This window comes from Dendrobates tinctorius, unplaced genomic scaffold, assembly GCF_039654945.1.
Source record: "Dendrobates tinctorius isolate UK_male_01 unplaced genomic scaffold, ASM3965494v1 ptg000107l, whole genome shotgun sequence".
NCBI lineage: Eukaryota > Metazoa > Chordata > Amphibia > Anura > Dendrobatidae > Dendrobates > Dendrobates tinctorius.
In genome coordinates this window covers 21,842,129-21,866,802 of record NW_027361775.1, presented here as the reverse complement: position 1 = coordinate 21,866,802, position 24,674 = coordinate 21,842,129, and the positions used below count along the sequence as shown (strand labels likewise).

General features: G+C 43.3%; 1 protein-coding gene across 2 annotated transcripts in view; it reads right to left on the bottom strand.

Annotated features, from left to right (window-relative positions):
* The window catches only part of ECE2 (endothelin converting enzyme 2), a 141,258-nt gene that overhangs the window by 110,441 nt on the left and 6,143 nt on the right, over positions 1-24,674 (bottom strand). Inside the window, exons 1-3 of one of the 2 annotated variants that reach the window (XM_073589233.1) lie at positions 21,270-21,455; positions 17,715-17,801; positions 12,578-12,722 (exon numbers count right to left, since the gene is read on the bottom strand). In XM_073589233.1, the coding sequence (XP_073445334.1) occupies positions 12,578-12,722; positions 17,715-17,801; positions 21,270-21,302 (265 nt within the window). In that variant the 5' untranslated portion in view covers positions 21,303-21,455. Of the gene's footprint in view, positions 1-12,577; positions 12,723-17,714; positions 17,802-21,269; positions 21,456-24,674 lie in introns of those variants that run through there. The other variant, XM_073589236.1, reaches the window with a different exon arrangement.

Below are 24,674 nucleotides of genomic sequence, written 5' to 3'. Positions count from 1 at the left end.
TGCAGTAGGTGATATAACCGCTGCTAAGTGGTGGCAGAAGCAATATGGCGGTAATGCGCACAGGGTTAAGCATCACCCAGGTGTGCAGAGCAATTTCAGTTAAGTCACAGAGATGCAAAAATAAACATAAATACACAGACTGAGCCTGTTGAGGTCACAGTACTCAGTAAAATTACACACACGGTATCCGGTCACAGGAGTAGCCCAAGACGGCGGCACTACGTCCGTCTAGACCTACCGTGTGTGCGGCGTCGCAGCTGCGGACGCTAAGGAGTGCTGCTACTGCAGCGCGGCGTGGACACTGCCGCTAAACGACAATGCTATGACGCAAGCGCAATGTCGGACGCTAGCAGCTGTGGATGTTGCAGCAGAGGAGCGCTGGCGCTGATTCTAACTCAGTCCCTGACCACATACGTAATATCATAGGGAAGGGGTTTCATAATGAGTCATTCACCAGAATCATGCATCCGTCCTCATACACACAGCAGCAAGTAAGTCTATACTAGCGCTTGGCAGAACAGCTATGCGCGCCTTTTATAGCAGCCGGGACCTTCTGCAAGCCTCCAGATCTCTGAGATGGACCAATGAGATCTGGAGCGGGACCTGAGCACATGACTCCCGATCTCCAATGGGAGATCGCCCCATGAGCATGCTCAGTAGGAGGACAGAAGGACTTAGCCTCAGGAGAGATTTGCTGCAAGGCAATCTCCTCTGCAATCTCTTCTGCAGTAGATAAAGAGCAGGAGACTGCAGAATGTGAGGATCTGGATCCCTGCGGAGTAAACGCAGAAATCCGACTCCTAACAACAGGACAAAGAGCTCACTACGCGGCGTGGGGTAGTGAGTACGTGAGTGTCCCTGAATGGTGGGGCATGGGAAGCCATGAAGGGACGCAGGCAGTGGTGTTACACAATGCATATTATATGTAGATCGTTTTATATATAATGTGTTTGTTGATGGGAGGTTTTGTCAGGAGGGGTAGGTTATATGTGTTCTCATTTGTGTGTCTTAATTTAGCATAATTATTTAAACCTGCTGTTTGCACTATGTTGGCATGATTGACAAAGACTTGTATCTATTCGAAGCATTGCACTGTATTTGGCAGAATAAAAGAAGATTTATTTACTTCACCCAAGTTTCTATTCTGTCTATCTCTCACATCTATCTATATAACGCTGTTCTATCTAAATATCTATCTAAAAAAAAAGAACAGCACCAGCAATAATGTGGGTGCAAAGCCTCCCAGGCACATACCAGTCTGTAATATATAAAAAAAGGTGGAAGCATGACGGTATTCTTCTTTTTTCGTCTCTGAGGACTTCTTTACTTCCTGACATGAGCAGTAATGAGCATAGGACGCCTGTCTATCTATCTACCTACCTATCTATCTATCTCTCTGTCTATCTAAATTTCTCTTTCTCTCCTTCTTTCCATCTATCCCTACTTTCAATAAGACAAAAGACAAGTGATTTATTTGAATTTTAGCATGAACATTCCTGTTCCAATTACCACCCTGCTGAGGCCTCATTAGACACAAAACTTGGTTCTGGGAACAGAATAGTTTCCACAGAATTAGGTAACAATGGAGTGTCTTGCAGACTGCACTACTAAAGTAGAAAAATAAAAGTGGAATCTAGTCTAATATATAAAGCTCAATGTGGGTGTGTATCTATGTGTGTATGTCCAGGATTGGAATCTGCACCGTCGCAGCTAGAGCCACAAAATTTTGCACAGTCACACGTCTGGACCCCGAGAGCGTCATAGGCTATGTTGTGAGGTGAAATTTTAACCCCGCGCGTTCCAATTCACCAAACAATTTTGCCCCTATGTACATAATGGGGAAAGCGTGTATGTATGTACTGTATGTACAGGGGTTGGACAAAATAATGGAAACACCTGGAAACATCAACAAAAGTTAGTTTAATATGGTGTAGGTCCAACTTTTCCGGGGATTACAGCCTCAATCCTCCGAGGTATGGATTCATACAAGGTGTGAATTGTTTCCAAAGGAATTGTAGCCCATTCTTCAGTTAAAACACCCTCCAGTTCTTTGAGCGACGATGGCGGCAGAAATCGACTTCTAACTTGAATCTCTAAGGTCTGGGGATTGTGGGGGCCAATTCTATCCCCGGGGCCTGTGGCTGCAAATATGGCTCTGTGAGATGCTGAATCTCTTCACCTTACTTACAATTGGCGACGGTCACAGATAGCTCAACTCAGCTGCCGGCACACATGTTTTGAAGAATCCAGAAGAGACTCTGATTTCTTTAAGAATTCTTGTTGAGTGCATACAAACAGCAGCAGGTAAAAAAGACTTTCTTCAGACAGGCTGAAAACACATGTGCTTCTAATGAAGCCAAGATGGAGAATGAGACCCAGGGGGAAGAAGAAGGAAGTGACATCACACCCAGAAGAGGGAGACAGGAGGGACAAATTTGATGGAGAGGGAGGATTTCAGCTATGCAAAACACAGGAACACATAGCAACAGTAAACAATATGAGAGACTGCAATACAGCATGTAAAATGCACAGGCCAGTTTGTAAAATGTCTCATTCATGGGACATAACACTCCCAGTGTGAAATCTATAGATTTCATAATTTTCATGATGTTCCCTTCAGATGTCACTGTAGAATGAATCAACAGCAATGTCCATTTCATCCTTTATAGCTTCAGCTAACTCCACTGCCAGAACGGCGGCACAAAGTTTGAGTCTTGGAACAGAGTGAGCAGGTTTCGGGGTTAGTTTTGCCTTACAGAGGATGAATCCACAATGCACCTTGATACCTTCTTCCAAAGTCTTCAGGTAGGCTACGGCAGCTATAGCCTCTGTAGAAGCATCGGAGAAAATGTGGACTTCTCTTCTGATGGTGGCTGAAAGTGTGCCTGGGGAATAACAACGTGGGACTTGGAAATGCTCTAAGACCTTCAGAGACTTCTTCCACACCTCCCACCTTTGTTGTTTCTGGGACGGTAGCGGAGTGTCCCAATCCGTACTCTCGGCGGTCAACTGTCTCAACAGTATCTTGCCTTGAATGGTGATGGGTGTGACAAACCCGAGAGGATCATAGATGCTGTTCACAACAGATAGGATTCCTCGTTTAGTGAAAGGTTTATCGCAAGCTGACACCTGGAAAGTGAACGTGTCCTGCTTAATATCCCAAAGCAGACCGAGGCTGCGTTGCGTGGGAGGAACGTCAGAACCCAGAACAAGATCCCTTACACCAGCAGCGTGATCCTCAGATGGGAATGCTTTCATTACCCTTTCACTGTTGGAGATGATTTTGTGGCGTCTAAGGTTCGCTGTTGACAGCATTTCCTGAGTCCTAGAGAGCAGATCGATAGTCTCTTCACTTGTGGGAAGAGAGTTAAGTCCATCATCTACGTAGAAGTTTCTTTCCACAAATAGACGAGCATCAGACCCATACTCTCTCTCACCTTCCCGTGCTGTTCGTCTTAGTCCATAGATGGCCACTGCAGGCGAGGGGCTGTTCCCGAAGACGTGCACCTTCATCCTGTAGTCTATGACCTTGTTGTTGCTTCTGCTATCTGCTCCCACGGTAAAGCAATGAAACATTTGTTGAATGTCAGCCATTACTGCAACAGATTCTTGTCTGAAGCGAGTCAGTACTCCTATAAGGCTGTTGTTAGATTAGGCCCAGTGAGGAGCAGGCTATTTAGGGAGATGCCTTCATACTGAGCACTGGAGTCAAACACCACTCTAATTTGGTCGGGTTTGCGAGGATGGTAGACACCAAAGGATGGAAGATACCAGCATTCTTCACCTTATTTTAGCGGGGGTGCAGGTTCCGCGTGACCTCTATCGAAGATATTCTGCATGAAGTCGACAAAATGTTTCTCCATCTCCGGCCATCTCTTTAAGGTGCGTTTTAGGGATGAAAACCTTGCTTGTTGCAGATTATCAGGTAGTCTTGTTCTTGGAGAACAAAAAGGTAAAGGTGCTACCCAACTATTTGAATCGTCTTGGGTGAATTCTTTTTCCATAATCTTTATAAATTCTTTGTCCTCCCTTACAGGTGCTAGCTGGTTGTCTTCTCTTGTAGAGATGAACACTGTTGACCCGAGGTCATCATTACGGGACAGGAATATGTTCATGTCGTCAGAGGTTTCTTTCTTCCACTTGTTGTCGCTTATCATCTCTTTCACCCAGTAATGATGTGGGCATGGTTGAAAGTAAGTGCTGCGACCATTCGGTAGGACGTGAGTCTTAAATGAGGAAATCCTCATGGGTCTCTTCATCTTTTCTATACAGACATTGCCTATGATAACCCAGCCTAGGTCAAGGCATTGAGCAAATGGAGCGCCGTGTGGCCCGTTGATTTGCTGACGTACCTTGTGAAGTCGCAGAATGTCTCTGCCAAGCAGGATCAGGATGTTTGCGCTGTTGTCGAGAGCTGGTATCTTGCATGCCAAAGTCTTTAGATGAGGGTGATGGAGTGCAGCCTCTGGAGTTGGAATTTCCTCTCTGTTGGACGGTATCTGGTTGCATTCGACCAGAGTGGGAAAGGGTATCTCCACATGTTCTCAAGAGAAGACACCATGAGTCCATTGGCTCTTCTCCCAGAGACCTCCGTAACACCGCTGCAGGTACCTAGGGTGTAGGGGTGAGAGTTTCCCTTTAAGTCAAACATGTCAAAGAGTTCTGACCTTGCAAGTGATCGGTTGCTCTGATCGTCCAGGATAACATACACCCTTGCGGTTTTCTCTGGTCGACCCTTGGGATACACATTCACCAGGCATATCTTCGCACACGACTTGTCCCAGAGGCCTTCTCCACAGACTTCTGTGCATGAAGAAGATATTGATAGAACTCACTGTTTGAACATCATCCTCCCTGCCTTGCCTTGTAGTGGGGGAAGGAGTAAGCTGTGCAATGTTAGATTGGGATAGATGGAGCGCTTGCACATGCTCCTCGCTGTCACACTCCAAACACTTAATAGATGTTTTGCAGTCCTTAGCAAAGTGTTCAGTAGAAGCGCAGCACCTGCAACATATCCCAAAGTTCTTCAAAAGCTCCTTGCGTTCCTGGAGTGGTTTCTTTCTGAAGCCGATGCACTTCTTTAAGGGGTGAGGTTACTTGTGAATGGGACACATACGATTAGGATTCTCAACCTTCTCACCTTTGTCGCTCTTATCTTGTGATACTGAAGGTGTGGGAAGAACATCAGTCTTCTTAACGGACATTGGAGCTCGGCGGTTCCTGTAGTTAAGACGTGGACTGTCGTGACTAGGAGATGAATCAGGGTCGCTGTGTTATCCATAGGAAAAACTTGGATCGGTCTTACACTCTGCAATATTTTCGATGAACTCGCAGAAGTAGGAAAATGGAGGGAAGGAGACTTGATTTTCCCTTTTGTATTTTGATCCAAGCATGGCCCACTTATTTTGGATATTGGACGGCAGCTTGGAAACTATTGGATTTACCCCGTGAGCAGTGTCCAGGTAGCTGAGGCCAGACAGGTACGGGTCTGCTTTGGCCAGCTGAAGCTCTAACAGGAGGTCGCTGAGCTTTTGGAACCTTGTACTGTCCTTATTAGATACCTTTGGAAAATCCTCTAGTCGCTTGAACAGGGCCTTTTCTATGGCCTCAGGACTGCCATAGCTTCTTTCTAGCCTCTTCCATGCAGCGGTGAGACCCACAATGGGATTACTGGTGTAGGCGGATTTAAGTCTCTTGACCCGATCCGTGGATTGTGGCCCAAGCCACCTGATTTGCAGGTCTAGCTCTTCAGCGGCGGTGATGCCAAGGTCACTGATTGTGATTTTAAAGGTGCATTTCCAACCCCTGTAGTTCTCAGGTTTATCGTCAAACCTTGTAAGACCGGTCTTAGTTAGATCACGCCGAATCATGTACCTTGCAAGGCCGGTCCTATCAGCATTCTTTGATTTTGGAAGGACCGTTTCTGGCAGGATAGCATTGTTCCTACAGTCTGTGCTTTGACCTGGGAATGCAGGTACATATGGGGCAGCATACGTGTTCAGTCCATTAACTGGCTTAATGAGCTTAGTTTCTGCCACACATGGAACTGGAATTGTGTGACTGACTGGAGTGTGGTGACTTGCCTGCATATTGGCCTGCACGTATGTTTCTGTGTATAAGATTTGGTGAGGTGCATGTTTTCGGTACATTTCGGTGCACATAGGAGGATCAGGATGCAAGGTTGGCAGCGTATTGTACTGACCTCGGGTGCAGGATGCGGGTAAACACTCTGTGTCCTGTTGTCTCAGGGGAGCATCTATGCAGTCAGGAAGGACTGCAGGAGCAGGGATAGTACTGTAATGGCTTCATACATAGTCTCTAGTAGGCTTAAGAGGGTCTTCAGTATCAAGATCACTTAAACTGATGCTGTCTCTTTGGCTCCCACTGATGGTTTGTTCCAGGACCTTTAACCTTGCCATGGCTATGGCGTGTTCGCGTTCCTTCTCTACGGCCTCTATTCTGTGCACTGCTTTTGCTGCCTCTATTTTCATCTCAGTTTCCCTTTGAGCAAAGGCAGCTTGCATTTTAGTGGCCTCGGCTTCTGCACGTGCTTTTACGAGCTGTTCGCTGAGGGTTGAAGATTTTGAGGAGCGTGACTTAGATGATCGCTTTGACTGTCTGGCTGAGCCAGAAATACAAGATGACATCTCGGCTATTAGCGCGATTCTTGCCTCTGTCTTGGCTTTTATGTCGCGCACCATGCTTTCTCTCTCAGAGTTAAGTTGTTGGAAAGCTTGTAGCTCTTTGCAAGGAACTGACAGATTAAGTCTCTTTAACACTGATATATACTGATCTGCTATTTTTGCATAACGTTGATAGTCTGAACACAGTTGTGCAAGGGTTCCCTCTGGTGATCATTGGAGAGAAGCAGGCTGACACAGGCTATGTGAATCAGCAGTTTTTGCCATAGCTCTGCTGTAGCACGGAGAAGATCATGTTTACTGGATTCTAGATTCTCACTTATTTTCCATGTTGGCTTTGTGGGACGTCTAGCCTTCTCACTAAATGGAGGATCAAGTTCTATGCACTCTTCCTCTAACAATGGGTCTGGCAGAGACCATGTAGTCATTCCTTCAGCCATCCTGATTCACAGGGAGAAAGGGAGCTGTATAGTCTCTTATATGCTGAGAGCGGGTGCTCTGCAGGAAGTTCTGTACCTTTATAGACTCTGTGGGCTTTACAGATGAATCTGGCCTTTTTTACTATTCTGTCCCCGGGGCCTGTGGCTGCAAATATGGCTCTGTGAGATGCTGAATCTCTTCACCTTACTTACAATTGGCGACGGTCACAGATAGCTCAACTCAGCTGTCGGCACACATGTTTTGAAGAATCCAGAAGAGACTCTGATTTCTTTAAGAATTCTTGTTGAATGCATACAAACAGCAGCAGGTAAAAAAGACTTTCTTCAGACAGGCTGAAAACACATGTGCTTCTAATGAAGCCAAGATGGAGAATGAGACCCAGGGGGAAGAAGAAGCAAGTGACATCACACCCAGAAGAGGGAGACAGGAGGGACAAACTTGATGGAGAGGGAGGATTTCAGCTATGCAAAACACAGGAACACATAGCAACAGTAAACAATATGAGAGACTGCAATACAGCATGTAAAATGCACAGGCCAGTTTGTAAAATGTCTCATTCATGGGACATAACACTCCCCGTCTGAAATCTATAGATTCACCAAACAATTTTGCCCCTATGTACATAATGGGGAAAGCGTGTATGTATGTATGTACAGGGGTTGGACAAAATAATGGAAACACCTGGAAACATCAACAAAAGTTAGTTTAATATGGTGTAGGTCCAACTTTTCCGGGGATTACAGCCTCAATCCTCCGAGGTATGGATTCATACATGGTGTGAATTGTTCCCAAAGGAATTGTAGCCCATTCTTCAGTTAAAACACCCTCCAGTTCTTTGAGCGACGATGGCGGCAGAAATCGACGTCTAACTTGAATCTCTAAGGTCTGGGGATTGTGGGGGCCAAGATGGAGAATGAGACCCAGGGGGAAGAAGAAGGAAGTGACATCACACCCAGAAGAGGGAGACAGGAGGGACAAACTTAATGGAGAGGGAGGATTTCAGCTATGCAAAACACAGGAACACATAGCAACAGTAAACAATATGAGAGACTGCAATACAGTCTGTAAAATGTCTCATTCATGGGACATAGCAAGATGAGATGCTCAACTTCATTGCAATGTTCCTCGTGCCGTGCTTTAACGATTCTAGCTGTATGAATTGGTGCATTATCATCCTGAAAGATGGCGTTCCCCTCCGGGAACAGTGCTTGAACCATAGAATGCACTTGGTCGCCCAAAATGCCTAAATAATCGCGGCTGTTAATTCTTCCATGAGGGGATATCATTGGCCCTGCGGATCTCCACGAAATAGCACCCCAGATCATCACAGAACCTCCGCCATGTTTTACGGTTGGGAGAAGGCAGTCTGGATAGAATGCTTCTTTCGGCTGTCTCCAAACGTACACTCGGCCGGAGGTCGGAAATAGGGTAAACGATGATTCGTCTGAGAATATCACATGTTTCCACTCCTCGAGGGACCTATTCTGGAGGTTTCTACACCACTCTAAACGGTTGGAAACATTTGTCATTGATAGCAGCGGTTTTCTAATTGCAGCTCTTCCGTGGAATCCAGATTTGTGCAGCTCTCGACGAACAGTTTTCGTGGAAACTGGGTTCTGTAGGTGTTCATTGAGCTCAGCAGTGATTTTCGGAGCCGTGGTCTTGTGATCCTCTCTCACAATTCGCTTTAGAGTCCGACGGTCTCTCTCAGTTAACTTCGACTTTCGGCCGGACCTGTGCTTTGCTGTGGACGATTTTCCCTCTCTTTCAAACGCAGTCATTACTTTGGAGACAGTACCTCTTGACACGCCAAGCATTCGGGCACTTTCAGTTACACTAGCGCCTGCCATACGAGCACCAACAATTTGACCTCTTTGAAAACCCGAGAGGTCTGCCATTGGTATCAGGTTTTCATCAATGTTCTTACAATTCTGCAATACAAACAGTTAATTTACATTCACATATCACATAACACAAATAATCAGCTACAAAACATTACCATATGTCACGGTTTGCATGTTTATAACATGTTCGAAGATTATGATGCCAAAACGTTAGGTGTTTCCATTATTTTGTCCAACCCCTGTATGTGTGTATGTCCAGGATTGCATCTGCACCGTTGCAGCTACAGCCACAAAATTTTGCACAGTCACACGTCTGAACCCCGAGAGCGTCATAGGATATGATGTGAGGTAAAAATTTAACCCCGTGCGTTCCAATTCACCAAACAATTTTGCCTATTCTTAGCATTTCTATGGTGTTATCATCCTTCTGTAAAGCTGGAAAAAACACAATTTATTACCGTGCCAACACAGACCACCCTCTGACACAGACTGTAGAGGGAGCCCAGTATCACACAGGATAGGATTAGATACACGGCTCAGCAGTCAGTATCACACAGGATAGGATTAGATACACAGCTCAGCAGTCAGTATCACACAGGAGAAGATTAGACACATGGCTCAGCAGTCAGTATCACACAGGATAGGATTAGATACACAGCTCAGCAGTCAGTATCACACAGGATAGGATTAGATACACAGCTCAGCACACAGTATCACACAGAATAGTATTAGATACACGGCTCAGTAGACAGTATTACACAGAATAGGATTAGATACACGGCTTAGCAATCAGTATCACACAGGATAGGGTTAGATACACGGCTCAGCAGACGGTATCACACAGGATAGGATTTGATACACTGCTCAGCAGTCAACATCACACAGGATAGGATTAGATACACGGCTCAGCAGTCAGCATCACACAGCATAGGATTAGATACACAACTCAGCAGTCAGTATCACATAGGAGAGAATTAGACACATGGCTCAGCAGTCAGTATCACACAGGATAGGATTAGATACACAGCTCAGCAGTCAGTATCACACAGGATAGGATTAGATACACAGCTCAGCAGACAGTATCACACAGAATAGTATTAGATACACGGCTCAGCAGACAGTATCACACAGAATAGGATTAGATACACGGCTTTGCAGTCAGTATCACACAGGATAGGATTAGATACACGGTTCAGCAGGCAGTATCACACAGGATAGGATTAGATACACGGCTTAGCAGTCAGTAACACACATGATAGGATTAGGTACACGGCTCAGCAGTCAGTATCACACAGGATAGGGATGGATACACGACTCAGCAGACGGTATCACACAGGATAGGATTAGATACACTGCTCAGCAGTCAGTATCACACAGAATAGGATTAGATACGCGGCTGAGCAGTCAGTAACACACGATAGGATTAGATACACAGCTCAGCAGAAAGTATCACACAGGAGAGGATTAGGTACACAGCTCAGCAGATATTATCACACAGGATAGGGTTATATACACAGATACACAAGTTGTTTATCAAAAGGCTCTTGAATGAGTTGAAAATAAAATACTATCAATACTTGGGTAATCGTTTAGTTAATTTGCGTTGCAAATCTGTAGTGTTGAATATATGATGTGAAATGTTTTTATGTGCACTATAATCAGTATAATTTGTTATAACTAACCGCAGTTGGTTACTATATACCTGGTGTGGTGGAAAATGTTTGTCCTCATCACTTACAAGATGGAACCGCTAGATTAGGGATAGAGGACCCTATTTCAATCAGGTAGTTTAGCTAAAATACCTTAAATATCTTACACAAAGTGTGAATTGCAAGCAGTCTGTACAGAGAATATGCTAACCTATGATTGTACGACTATTTATGTTACTAATTGCTTGCTCTGTACAGTCATATGTAAAAGTTTGGGCACCCCTATTAATGTTAACCTTTTTTCTTTATAACAATTTTGTTTTTTGCAACAGCTATTTCAGTTTCATATATCTAATAACTGATGGACTCAGTTATATTTCTGGATTCAAATGAGGTTTATTGTACTAACAGAAAATGTGCAATCTGCATTTAAACAAAATTTGACCGGTGCAAAAGTATGGGCACCCTTATCATTTTCTTGATTTGAACACTCCTAACTACTTTTTACTGACTTCCTGAAGCACTAAATTGGTTTTGTTACCTCATTGAGCTTTGAACTTCATAGCCAGGTGTATCAAATCATGAGAAAAGGTATTTAAAGTGGCCACTTGCAAGTAGTTCTCCTATTTGATTCTCCTATGAAGAGTGGCATCATGGGCTCCTCAAAACAACTCTCAAATGATCTGAAAACAAAGATTATTCAACATAGCTTTTCAGGGGAAGGATACAAAAAGTTGTCTCAGAGATTTAACCTGTCAGTTTCCACTGTGAGGAACATAGTAAGGAAATGGAAGAACACAGGTACAGTTCTTGAAAAGCCCAGAAGTGGCAGGCCAAGAAAAATATCAGAAAGGCAGAGAAGAAGAATGGTGAGAACAGTCAAGGACAATCCACAGACCACCTCCAAAGACCTGCAGCATCATCTTGCTGCAGATGGTGTCACTGCGCATCGGTCAACAATACAGCGCATGCATAACGCCTTTTTGTATGACCAAACAACTCAATCTTTGTTTCATCAGTTCACAGGACCTTCTTCCAAAATGTAACTGGCTTGTCCAAATGTGCTTTTGCATACCTCAGGCGACTCTGTTTGTAGCGTGCTTGCAGAAACGGCTTCTTTCGCATCACTCTCCCATACAGCTTCTCCTTGTGCAAAGTGCGCTGTATTGTTGACCGATGCACAGTGACACCATCTGCAGCAAGATGATGCTGCAGGTCTTTGGAGGTGGTCTGTGGATTGTCCTTGACTGTTCTCACCATTCTTCTTCTCTGCCTTTCTGATATTTTTCTTGGCCTGCCACTTCTGGGCTTAACAAGAACTGTACCTGTGTTCTTCCATTTCCTTTCTATGTTCCTCACAGTGGAAACTGACTGGTTAAATCTCTGAGACAACTTTTTGTATCCTTCCCCTGAAAAGCTATGTTGAATAATCTTTGTTTTCAGATCATTTGAGAGTTGTTTTGAGGAGCCCATGATGCCACTCTTCATAGGAGAATCAAATAGGAGAACTACTTGCAAGTGGCCACTTTAAATACCTTTTCTCATGATTTGATACACCTGGCTATGAAGTTCAAAGCTCAATGAGGTTACAAAACCAATTTAGTGCTTCAGGAAGTCAGTAAAAAGTAGTTAGGAGTGTTCAAATCAAGAAAATGATAAGGGTGCCCATACTTTTGCACCGGTCAAATTTTGTTTAAATGCAGATTGCACATTTTCTGTTAGTACAATAAACCTCATTTGAATCCAGAAATATAACTGAGTCCATCAGTTATTAGATATATGAAACTGAAATACCTGTTGCAAAAACCAAAATTGTTATAAAGAAAAAAGGTTAACATTAATAGGGGTGCCCAAACTTTTACATATGACTGTATTTAGCTCTTGAGATTGTAGTATGACATGTATTAGTAATATTGCCCAGAATCCAGTATGAATATACAAAATTAAAGGAGTTATTGCTGAGGTTAGATGAAAGTTGGAAGAACTAGTATTGTATTGGTACCTGAGACTTGCTGAACTCCTAAAGCAATTAGACTTCCAATGAGTAACAATCCTAGAACTGCGCTTAGGGCTCCCAGAAAGACTTCAAGCTGAGATCGACCGCCAAGGAAACTAAAGATGTGCCCTCTTCCTTTTCGAAAACCAACCTGAAACAAGATGCATGACATTTATGAATACTTCCCAACTTATTTTCCTAATGGCAAGTTAAACCAATAAGTTGATTAAAAAACATTATTTCAAAAGAAAATTTTTCAGTAAATTATGGCAGATTCATTCATTTTGCAAGACTGAAATATTGGCAGTTTATTCCTAGTAGATGTCATCGATATCAGATCATTGGGGATCTTATCAGCTAACTCGAGGGAGCTGTGGCACATAGTCCCCAAGGCAAAACTCTGCAATATGAGAGTCGATAAGCCTGGCACTGCAGCTTAGTCCCACTGTCTTATATGGGACTGAGTTGCGGTGAGCTGTGATATCGCGCACAGTCACTATGAAAAGTGCCGAGGTGAAGTTGGTAAACAATGAAGGGTAGGTGGCACTTGGTGGACTGCCATGGCCGCTTCGGTCAGATGATCTGTGGGGTGCTGGGAGTTGGACACTTGTTGATCTGTTATTGAGGTTCCTTTAAAAAAATGCCCACTTTATGTGGAAAGAATATATCTGCATTTAGTTCCGTATTATGGTTTATACACACATGTAAAGTACTGTGGGATTGAGAAACTTTATAAACACATTTTTATTTGTGCTTTCTCTCTCCCAGGTTCATAAAATAGAATGAAAAAGTGGGCATACTAATTGCCAGATAGATTCTAACAGGGAGGCCTTCAGACGTATCACACACATCCGCAGGAAGCAGCGGCTCTCACTTCCTCCAGATGTATGTGATTTGTCCATAGGAGAGGAGAGTGAAGCCGGTGCTGATTGGCCACAGGGATAGCATGACACAACAATGTGACGCCCAGGAGAGACAGTGCCGGACCGCTGGAACGGTCCTAGCACCAGAGAGATGAGTATAAGTATTAAACCTTTACAAGGGGGAAATATAGAGAATCAGATGGGGTTGTCTCCTTTAAGTCAGTTAGTGCGTCCTACTACAATTTCTAAGATACTTATCACTAATATTCTCCCATTGAATCAGCAAGAAATACTGACAGCAATCGATTCAATAATGCAGATTACAGAATTAAGCTGGGTTCAGATGTCTGTACTTTCGGACAGGGTATTTTCTGTGAACTCAGTAGACAGCACACTGATCCCATAATAATTGGGGGGCCCATATACAACGACAAGTTTATTACAGCATCTGGCCTTACGGTCACAACTGGAAAGGCCCCGTTACACTAAACGATGCACCAGCGATCCCGACAACGATACGACCTTGTTAGGATCGCTGGTGCATTGTTACACGATCGCTGGTGAGCTGCCAAACAGGCAGCTTCACCAGCGATCAGCACCAGCGAGGACGCAGGTTTCTAAGGTACACATCGGGTAACTAAGTGACGCAGGCCGCTTAGTAACCCGATATTTACCTTAGAAACCAGCTCCCAGCGCCTGCTTAGAGCGCTGGGAGCGTCGCTGATCGTTGGCTTCCGCTGCCACATGCAGCGATGTGCGCTGGCCAGTGGGAGAGCAACGATCAAAAAATGGCCATGCACGATAGTGCACGATCAGCGATACCCGGCGGGGGCCGGTCGCTGATCCCCGTCACACACAGCGATGTCGCTGTGGCGTCACAAAATCAGCGATCTCGCTAGCGAGATTGCTGTGTGTGACGGGGCCTTAAGACAATGTAAGTTGCAATGCCACATCGGTAGATAACAAATAATGTAACATATGTACAACCGTACTCTTCATGCAAATTATTTTCATATGTAAACCATACAGTAGTGTTTCAAGGTAGCCACTTTATATTTTCACATACCGTAATTATAATAGAAAGTTATTATTTAGCAACTGCAAGATTAATAGTACTGCTGTGATTCCAAAGGCAAGAAAGGAGACCTTGCTGTGACTGCTAGGATTAAAGGGCCTGTCACACTAAGCGATATCGCTAGCAATATCGCTATAACGTCACTTGTTTTGTGACGTTATAGCGATATTGCTAGCGACATCGCTATGTCTGATACTTACCTCCGACCGCTCCCCCGCTGATTATCGCTGATCACGCGAGAATGACCGGCTCCATTTCTTGTCGTCAGCTTCCTGCTGGGATTCCTGTGGCGCCGACGAGCGACGCGTGGACGCGGGCAGGAGGACGTCAGGATCGCCTAGTGTGACAGGTAAGTAGCGACCCCCGACCCCGGCGATGTCGCTGGTGAAATCTGCATGTGTGGCAGCTCACTAGCGACCACTTAGCGATGCACCAGCGATCCTGACCACGTCATATCGCTGGTCGGGATCGCTGGTGCATCGCTAAGTGTGACAGTACCTTTAGGGGCACTTACATTGTAAAATAATCATGAATGAGCATTGTTAAAAATTCAGATTTATCTTGCCATGTAAACAGGCTGTCGATCATCAATGAACAAGCAAAACGCTCATTCATTGAGTGAAAAGAGCATCGTTCTTGGTGGTGCATCATCCTGTGTAAACAGAACTCGCACTGCTGAGAACAATGGCAGCCTATACACACTGGGCGACCTAGTATAGATCACTTGCTGGGCGACCTAGTATAGATCACTTGGTTTACATAGTTTACTCAAACGACTGCCTATTGGTAAAAGTGTACCAATTGGCTGTTCTATTTTCCTGATGGTGGTACTGTGTAAACAGACCCAAAGGTACTACTGTAAATATTGGGAGAGGCTTGGTAAAAATGGGTGGGGTGTATTGTAAGTAACGCATAGACCAGACATGGAGACAATGCAGTCTTTGGTATCAGAAATCAAAAGTGTACTACTGAATTTAAAAAGTCAAGGTTTTCTTTTTTTAGAATAGTTGTTGTGGCTAAAGACAAGATGCATTGTGCTCTAATTCCTGACAATTTTGCACTGATGATAAACCAAATATAATTTTCCAGTAGAGCAACTGTAAAGTATAAAAAGGTAAAAACTAGGTTTATCTTTGATTGGATCTCCACCACTGATGAAGAAAGTTGACATCATAAATTGAAGCTGTAAGTCTACATATAAGATAGTCATTCAATTATGGAAATGGTAGTGGTTTTTCTATATTGAGTGACACGAAGTACAGATGATTAAACCAGCCTGCACTTTCAGTTTAGCATAATTATTTATATATATGTAGAATTTGAATTCCTTTAACATTGATTGATAACTTCTTGATGAATGGAATAAACATCATATTTGGCATACTATAATCCATGTTGGAAAGAAATTACTTAACAAGTGTAAAAATGTTCATACTGGTACTAAAGGCAGAGCCTTGCTGCTCAATGTCATCTTAAAGTTTAGAATGTTACAAATAGATTGCTCTTGCAAATTGCGTTGGCTTCATCCCCACCCACAGAGCATGTGACAATACTGTCAATGTGCTAAATCTGGTTCAATGAGTATAATCTAATCACATCCCTCTATGCCTCTAGTTTTCGGAAGCCGAAAAGCATTAGACTAGATTCTCTGGCCTCTTCTCTTTTCTGTCTAACAATGCATTGATTTGTGCCTGGCCATGTAATTGCGGATTACCTCTCTCTATAGACAGTCTCACTCTTCCAGGTTAATGCCTGGCATCTGTCGACACTGTGCTGTCAGACACACCCCTAAGGATCCATTTTGTATGGGAATCTAGCAAGAGTTTACATGCAGCTCTGAATGGGCATCATGTGTGAACTGCATATTCTGTTCCCTCAGATTTTTAAATGGAAAATATAATATATAAAGGTTATAATTGAGGATCATATCTTCCACCTATCAAGCAGAGTAGTGGTCAGATGTGAGCACTACGTTCCCTTGTTTCCAGCAGCAGAGAGCCATACATATTGATGTGGCTGTACATTGTCCAATGGATAAGACTGAGATGTAGAACTATATGGACGCCATAAGATGATAGAGCCTAATAAGCAATTTAGGGGACTTTTACTCTGCTGGTCACCCAGGCTCTGGGGTTCAAACCCTTCACTTTAGTGAAATGATGATGGCTTATCCTACTGGAGCTACACTGTAAAATATTACTTGTTTTGTTCATCCAGATGCAAAATGCATACAGATACAAATTCAGTCTTGTGTAAATGTATAATTGAATACATAATTGTTACACCCGGTTCTGGCTCTGCTCCCAGGTCTGGCCCCTCACCCGGTCCTGCTCCCGAGGCTGCCCCTGTACCTCTGCGAGGTCCCTGTCAGAATCTTCGCTCTCTGTCTGTCCCTCAGTGTCTTGCTGCTGCTTCTCTCTCCTCTGCTTCCTGGCACGCTGCCAGCTGGCCTCCTGGGAGAATGCTTAGGACGAATGCGTTCACCCTCGGTCTCTTAAAGAGACAGTGCGCATTTTTTGAAAATGTCAATTAACCAATGGCAGCGCACTGATTACTATTTCTGGCCTCTCCGCCATAGTGAGGGTGCAGGAGCAATGAGTATCTACTCTTGCTAATCCCGGTTCTGTCTCTGCTCTGCCTGTGCTGTTATAGCATTCCGTTTAGCACTCTGCTTACACTGTTTGTTTCCGCAGAATATCTGTGACCTGTTGTTCGACCATCCTAGATGACATCTGTACCGTCAATCTCAAGTTCCGTCCCGTTCCGCCACTCCACCATCCGAACCCCTGGATAACGCTAAAGTTTCTGGAGCCAGCTTCCTCCTAACTACCTGGAACCTGACAATCTTTGCCAGAGCCAGCTTCATCTCGTATACCCGATGTCCGTCGGTCAGCTCGACCTTATCTGTAATATCTGTTTACCCGTCTGTCCTGCTGGGACAGCTGCCACGTGTCCAGGGTCTAACGGAGGTGGCACCTGTGTCCCCCAGGTATTCCACTCTGGTCCTGTTCGAGGGATCTTTCTATGGGAACCTGGGGATCACTAGTTACGCCCCCTTCGGAGACCCCCCGGACTGTGGTCCCGAGGTTCCACTCAAAAAATAAAACATGAATGTGAACTTCATCACCTGTGCCTCCACTTCCATTTGTTATAATAGTGTAAAATATAAACAGATAAATCAAATGTTGTACAGACTGCCTCTTACCTCTACAGTATCAGGGGATGGAGCTGTCTCCCCTGCAGGGTCGGGAGTATCTTCATCATGAAATGTGGCGCGTTTGTAGTCCGACATCTGGAAGAGGAAAACATTTTTTTAGCTATTTATAAAATATACTAACATGTAAATAAACTGTGAATACAAACAATACATTTAAAAACTAAAAACAATGTGACATTTTGGATAGGCTGTGTTCACTTCTATGTTAGACATTCTTTTCTTTAATGTGAATATAGCCCAGGTTGACATCATGGGAGCCATGATAGCCTAGGGTAGTGCTCCCCAACTACAGTCCTCATGAGCCACCAACGGGTCATGTTTTCAGGATTTCTTTAGTATTACCCAGGAGATGGAATTAGTGCCTTACCAGGAATTGCAATTATCACCTGGGCAATACTAAGGAAATCCTGAAAACATGACCTGTTGGTGGCCCATGAGGACTGGAGCTGGGCAACACTGGTCTAGGGGATTACTGATCATTGATCCCCAAGAAGGCAAAAGTGACTTTTCTCTTGACTAACAACGGCTAAGCTCACAGTGTATCAGATTAGTCTTGTCCATAATAGCGGACGGATGCAGGAACTACCTGCTAATTACATGCACTAGTTTGGTCAAGATTAGAATATGCTGCGACTTGTTTTCACACGGACTTGAGGTGCCCTGACTCATAAGCTAACATTGGGTTGGTGTGCTGTTCTACATACAGAGAGCACATGGACCAAAAACACGTTCATGTGAACTTATCCTAATAGGGACCTAGTAAATGCAAATACTAAGTGGATAAACTCAACAACAGCAGAAGTATCAAGACAACTCTTGTGTCCTACCATGGATTTCCCCAATTTTTACCTTGAAAGCGTTATCACATTCTATCTGTTTGAATAAATGGCTGACAATACAGTAGATAGCAAGGCAATTCAGAAAAAAATCTATTTCAAAGAATATTTTTACTTCTATGTCTAACAAGGTGTATAGGGACATTTTTTTCATGGAATAAGTTGAAGTATTAGTATTTAAATGGGTAGCCTCATGTTAGGCAGTGATGGTGTGTCTAACCCTCCCCTGGATCCTATAAAGCCAGAGCTCTCAATCAATTAAGTGTGGAGCAGAGGTAGATGGGACGGTGCACTGAATGCTCAGCCACACAAAGGGAGAATTGGGCATCTGTGCTTGGTTTGACCGGTCCTGACAGATTCCCTTTAAGAAGGATTGGACAAAATAACACTTTAACAAGGAAAATAAACTGGATGTACAGTCTACATAAATTATATGCCATGACACGTAATATATCACGCTCACATTGTTGTTGTACATTTGGGCCTGGAAATAGTGCTAATGTGTAATAGTTTTGGCACAATCACTGTCAGTCATTCAGCCATGTCACTTTTATCTATGTATTTTTATACATATATTAATTTTATGAGCAGCACGGTGGCTCAGTGGTTAGCACTGCAGCCTTGAAGCACTGGGGTCCTGGGTTCAAAGCCCACCAAGGACAACATCTGCAAGGAGATTGTATGTTCTCCTCGCGTTAGTGTGGGTTTCCTCCCACATTCCAAAGACATACTAGTAGGAAATCTAGATTGTGAGCAGCAGTGGGCACAGCAATGATAATCTACTGTATGAAAAGTGCTGCGCAATATGATAGCAGTATATAAGCAAAGCATAATAAATAAATAATAAATAATATACCTGTCATAGAACAAGATTTAAAAAAGCACAAAGCCAGAGAGCATATGACATACCACTTGTACTATTTTGCCAATGCACTTCTAATGTGGACTTCGGTTCTAAAGCCTTGAAGCTACTCAAGGACAGAGAAAGTGAACAAATGGGAATGAATGTCATATTTCATCCATGGTTTCTAAGTAACAACATACAACTTCTACTGGGATATGCTATCAAAGATGATTAATCCGCTGTCAAGTACCACCGTCCACCAGACATGTCATCATTGTTGGACAGTTTTTGTAAAAACAAGAATTTTTATTGCTTATTAAAATTTGCTGCCATTTTTGAGATATTAATACTTTTGTTTACAGACCGTTGCCTAGGAAACCGACCACAACTGTCTGTTAAGATAAGAATAACACTTTAAGACCAGGTGTAAAAAAACAGTTAATGAAAAAAATTACAAAGTGGTAAAACAATTGACGAAACACGTAAGACTGATATACTCACTGCATTCTCTGACAACCTAAATATCCAAGCATCTACAGGAGAGATAGCCAATGGCTGCCATGCCTGACTTAGAACTATTATACTAAACCAAAAAACAATTCAGACAATAAAAGTATATACAAATTGATATTATTTTAATTAATTAATAAAAATTTTGCATAAAATTGAAAGAATTACACAAAGAAAATTAAGAGTTGCATAGGATAAATGGTAAATGTGCAAAACATTCAATGATATTGCAAATTACTTCTGGCTGCCAGGTAATATATAATGTGCACACATCAGCATTAGAATAAGTAACTATGAAAACTAGAGGGATAATACTTAAAAATAAACGTGTGAATGCTGTTTAATGTAAATCATGAATCCCCTCTTAACAGATACTAAAGAGTATACACAAGAGATCTAGCACTGAAGACAGTCAGGATAATGGTAGCAAAACAATCAGAAATACAACATAGTAGTCAGAATATCTATACAGACCCTGTGGTAGTGAAACACCCCGACGCATGTTTAGCCTCACTTAATCAGGTGGGAAACACCCCAACGCATGTTTCACCTCGCTTAATCAGGGGGGAATGAGAATCACTATTCTCAGCCAAAACCTGGATGTATAACTGTTAGCACAGGTAAAAAGCTGGTTCTAATCAGCGCTATGGTATTTAGTGATTCCTAGTGTACCATATTGGCTGACACAGATACTACATGCATCATCAACTACTGACAATGATATCCATGAAGGTAATCATATCTAAAAGGGGAAATACTGAAATTTTATATCTTCCTTTTTAATTATTAGCATTTTACAGGTGTATGTTACTAAAGATTGGGACCATACAGTATAAAAACTGACATATATTTGTATCTAAAATGAAGAAATAAATACAATATTTCCAAAACATAGCCAAAGTGGGCCAGGATGGGATGAAATAAAAAAATAGGTGGAATGTTAGAAACTTTATGAACTATTGTGCGAATGCTCATAATTCAGGTAGAAGAAAATTGTACTGGGCCTGTGGCTACATGGATGAAGACACTACTATCACAAAAAGACTCTATATAGAGGAGGTGCGATACAGGTAACTGTCTTTAAAAAAATGATCATTATCATGGAAGAAAGGCATGACATAGATAGATGAGATACACATAAACTTAGTGATCTATATGTGTAGGATATGTGTGTATTTTAATGTGAACACAAAAGGAAAGATATTATTACACACATTATGCACACATCCACGCCTACATCAGTTCGTGTTACACATCGGCTTGTATGCACCTCCTTTCGTACGTCAGTGTATATGGATGATCAGAAATAAATTAGTGTGCATCCAATGTATATAGATCTCCCTTGGCACTCACGCTGTTGCTGAGATTCTGAAGCGCAACGTTCATCCTGGTGATGATGGAGTAGCATCTACATGAGCCAAGCCAAGAAATCCAGAGCCATGCGCAGGAGCCAAGGGATACCGTGCCCGCTGCCCATCCCCGGATCACCCCACAGATCCTAGCTAGCCTTGGCAAACTGCAGGGAGATAAGGCCTGAGAGAGGGGGAGGGAGAGGCAGGGCGAAGGAGGGAGGGAGTGAAGCTGGGGCTGCTAATGGGAACGCTCTGGTTACCATGACAAAACCCTATTGTATCCTTCAACAGGAAGGACAGGAGAGCATCAGATGTTTCAGGGAGGGCGGACGAAGGAAAACAGACTATGGAGAATTTGTAAAGAAAAGAGTGTGAGAGAGGGAAAGGATGGAGAATGGTAGATGTCAGGGAAGAACAAAGATACAAAAAGCTACTGAAAAAAAGGTGCACATTGTAGCCAAATAGATATCTGTAAGCACTGATCATTAGGACTAATTATGCCAGAGCAATGGAATCAACAAGAGTAATACATTGCTGCGGCTGGAGCCGGCATACAACGTTAATGAAATTATCAGTACATACATCGATAATTCTCGTGAATGACTTCCGATGTATAATATCATGCATCCTGACAAATTAACATTTCTTTCTTTTCTTGTAATATTACAGTACTGTATATTAGCATAGCATGTCACCGGTTAGGAAATGACTGAAAATATTTCTTCATGGAACAAGCAGTGAGAACCAAAACATTGAAGTGTTATGTATGTTTTATATATCATAAATGGCGCTATAAAAATGTGTAATAATAATAATACAAAGAGCACCCATGCCTATGCTCAGTTCTTATCACTGGGAACAAATAAATGTATCAGTACTCATTACATTGTTTGCTAAGACATCAACATATGCCAGTGATCCCTCAAAACAGAATGCTATGTAGTCATGCTTGGACTAGCCCACAGGAGGACAGGAGATTCCTCCGGTGGGACCCTGTGTAGAAGTGGGTCACCACACTCTTATATGTGCAGTACTGGGCACTATATACTTAAATCACTATGTACAGACAAAGGCGCCATCTTATTCATTTAAAGGGAACCTGTCACCTCATTTTTGGCCTATGAGCTAAGGCCACCGCCGTCAGGGGCTTATCTACAGCATCCTGAAAGATAAGAAAAACGAGTTAGATTATACTCACCGGGGGGCCGGTCCGGTCCAATGGGTGTCGCCATCCGGTCCGGCACCTCCCATCTTCTAGCGATGACGTCCTCCTTCTTACTTCTCCCTCGGCTCCTGCACAGGCGTACTTCTCTGCCCTATTGAGGGCAGAAGTACTGCAATGCGCAGGCGTCGGACCTCTCTGACCTTCCCGGCGCCTGCGCACTGCAGTACTCTGCTCTACCCTCAATAGGGCAGATAAAGTACGCCTGCGCAGGAGCCGCGGCAGAAGGAGGACGGCATCTCTAGAAGATGGGAGGCACCGGACCGGACCGCGACACCCATCGGACTGGCCCGGCCCCCCGGTGAATATAATCTAACTCATTTTTCTTATCTTTCAGGTTACATCGGGGGCTTATCTACAGCATTACAGGATGCTGTAGATAAGCCCCTGATGGCAGTGGCCGCAGCTCATAGACCAAAAATGAGGTGACAGATTCCCTTTAACAATCTACTCAGTTCCTTGTTATATAGATTTATGATTGAGGAAAATGTCACATTTGTAGCTGAACAGTGGCCCCTGGAGTTGTTTACTGGTGGGCTTTTGGCACCCCAATCTGACACTGTATAATATATGTTTATAGTATACAGTGATTTTACAAAAATTACATAGTGACATATTGCTGGAATCAGGGTTCCTGTGCCTACATCATGCTGCTCTCTGATGGGGTAGCAAAACCCTGCTGACAGATTCTCTTTAATAAATGATTAGATGCTGCCTTTGTCTGTAAATTGTGAATCAATTATATTAGCAAAGTTCTAGGTGTGTGGGTCACCCACTACAGGGGCCCACCAGGGGATTCACCTTTTTCCCTATGGCAAGTCCGAACCTGTAGGCATATATATGTACTAAAAAAATACACAGATCACAATACTACAAGTCAGTGACTTCTTTTCAATGTTTAATTTTGATTGGCATGCTGTTTAATGGAGCGTTTCGATATAATTTCGATTTGTACTATTTTGCACCCTGTGCATGTGGATATGTTTCTGTAAATCGATCAGTTTGCATTTTTGTCAAATTAGGAAATGATTTGATACTGACTGATGTTTATACTGGCAAACCTTAGATTGCACCAAGTATGAACACCTGGTTGTGTTTGTTACTTATACCAGTTATCTATATATATATTTCATAGGTCCATTACCCCTGCACTAGAATTATACAACTATAACAACAGTACAGCAAATATCCATTCTCCAATTACTATATCTGTTGCATGGCTTCTGATCCTTTTGGATTAGCATATTTTCAAAATCATATTTATTGCATTTTCATAGATAAGTTGTGCAATGCCAATATACAGTACATGGCTGCACAAGCAATTGATGCTAAAAGGGTTAAACCTTTTAGCTAATACTAAAACTATTTTTTTTCCCAAATTCCCATAGAAGTCAATGGAAATGTTGAGATACTTATGCACAGTGTCAGTTTACTTTGACTTCTATTAAAACTGTTGCGCGCTACTGCAGCTTGGGTTTTGTTTGTTTGTTTGGTTTTTTTTGCTTTTTTTGCAGCAATGCGGTGAATCCAGGTTATAAAAGAAACTTTGCTTCACTACTTGCTACATTTATAATTTGGTATTTGTGTTAAAGGGATGATCCAGTGAAAACAAGTTATCCACAGGACAGGTGATAGCTTGCAGATCCGTGGGGTCCTGTGGATAGGTGATAACTTGTTGATCTGTTGGGTCCTGTGGATAAAGCCCCCGTTACACACTGCGATATCGCTAGCAATATCGCTGTAAAGTCACTGATTTTGTGACGTTACAGCGATATTACTAGCGATATCGCTGCATGTGATACTTACCTCCGACCGGCTCCCCCGCTGGTTATCGCTGATCGCGCGAGAAGCTGCTGGATCATTTCTCGTCGTCAGCTTCCTGCTGGGCTTCCTGTGGCGCCGACGAGCGACGCGTGGAGCCGGGCGGGAGGACGCAGGATCGCCGCGACTGACAGGTAAGTAGCGATCCCCGTCCCCTGCGATGTCGCTGGTGAGATCTGCCTGAGTGGCAGCTCACTTGCGACCACCCAGCGATTCACCAGCGATCCTGACCGCGTCATATCGCTGGTCGGGATCGCTGGTGAGTCGCTAGGTGTAACGGTACCCTAAGTGATAGCTTGTAGATCTGTGGGGTCTTGTGGATAGTTGATAGCTTGTAGATCTGTGGGGTCTTGTGGGTAGTTG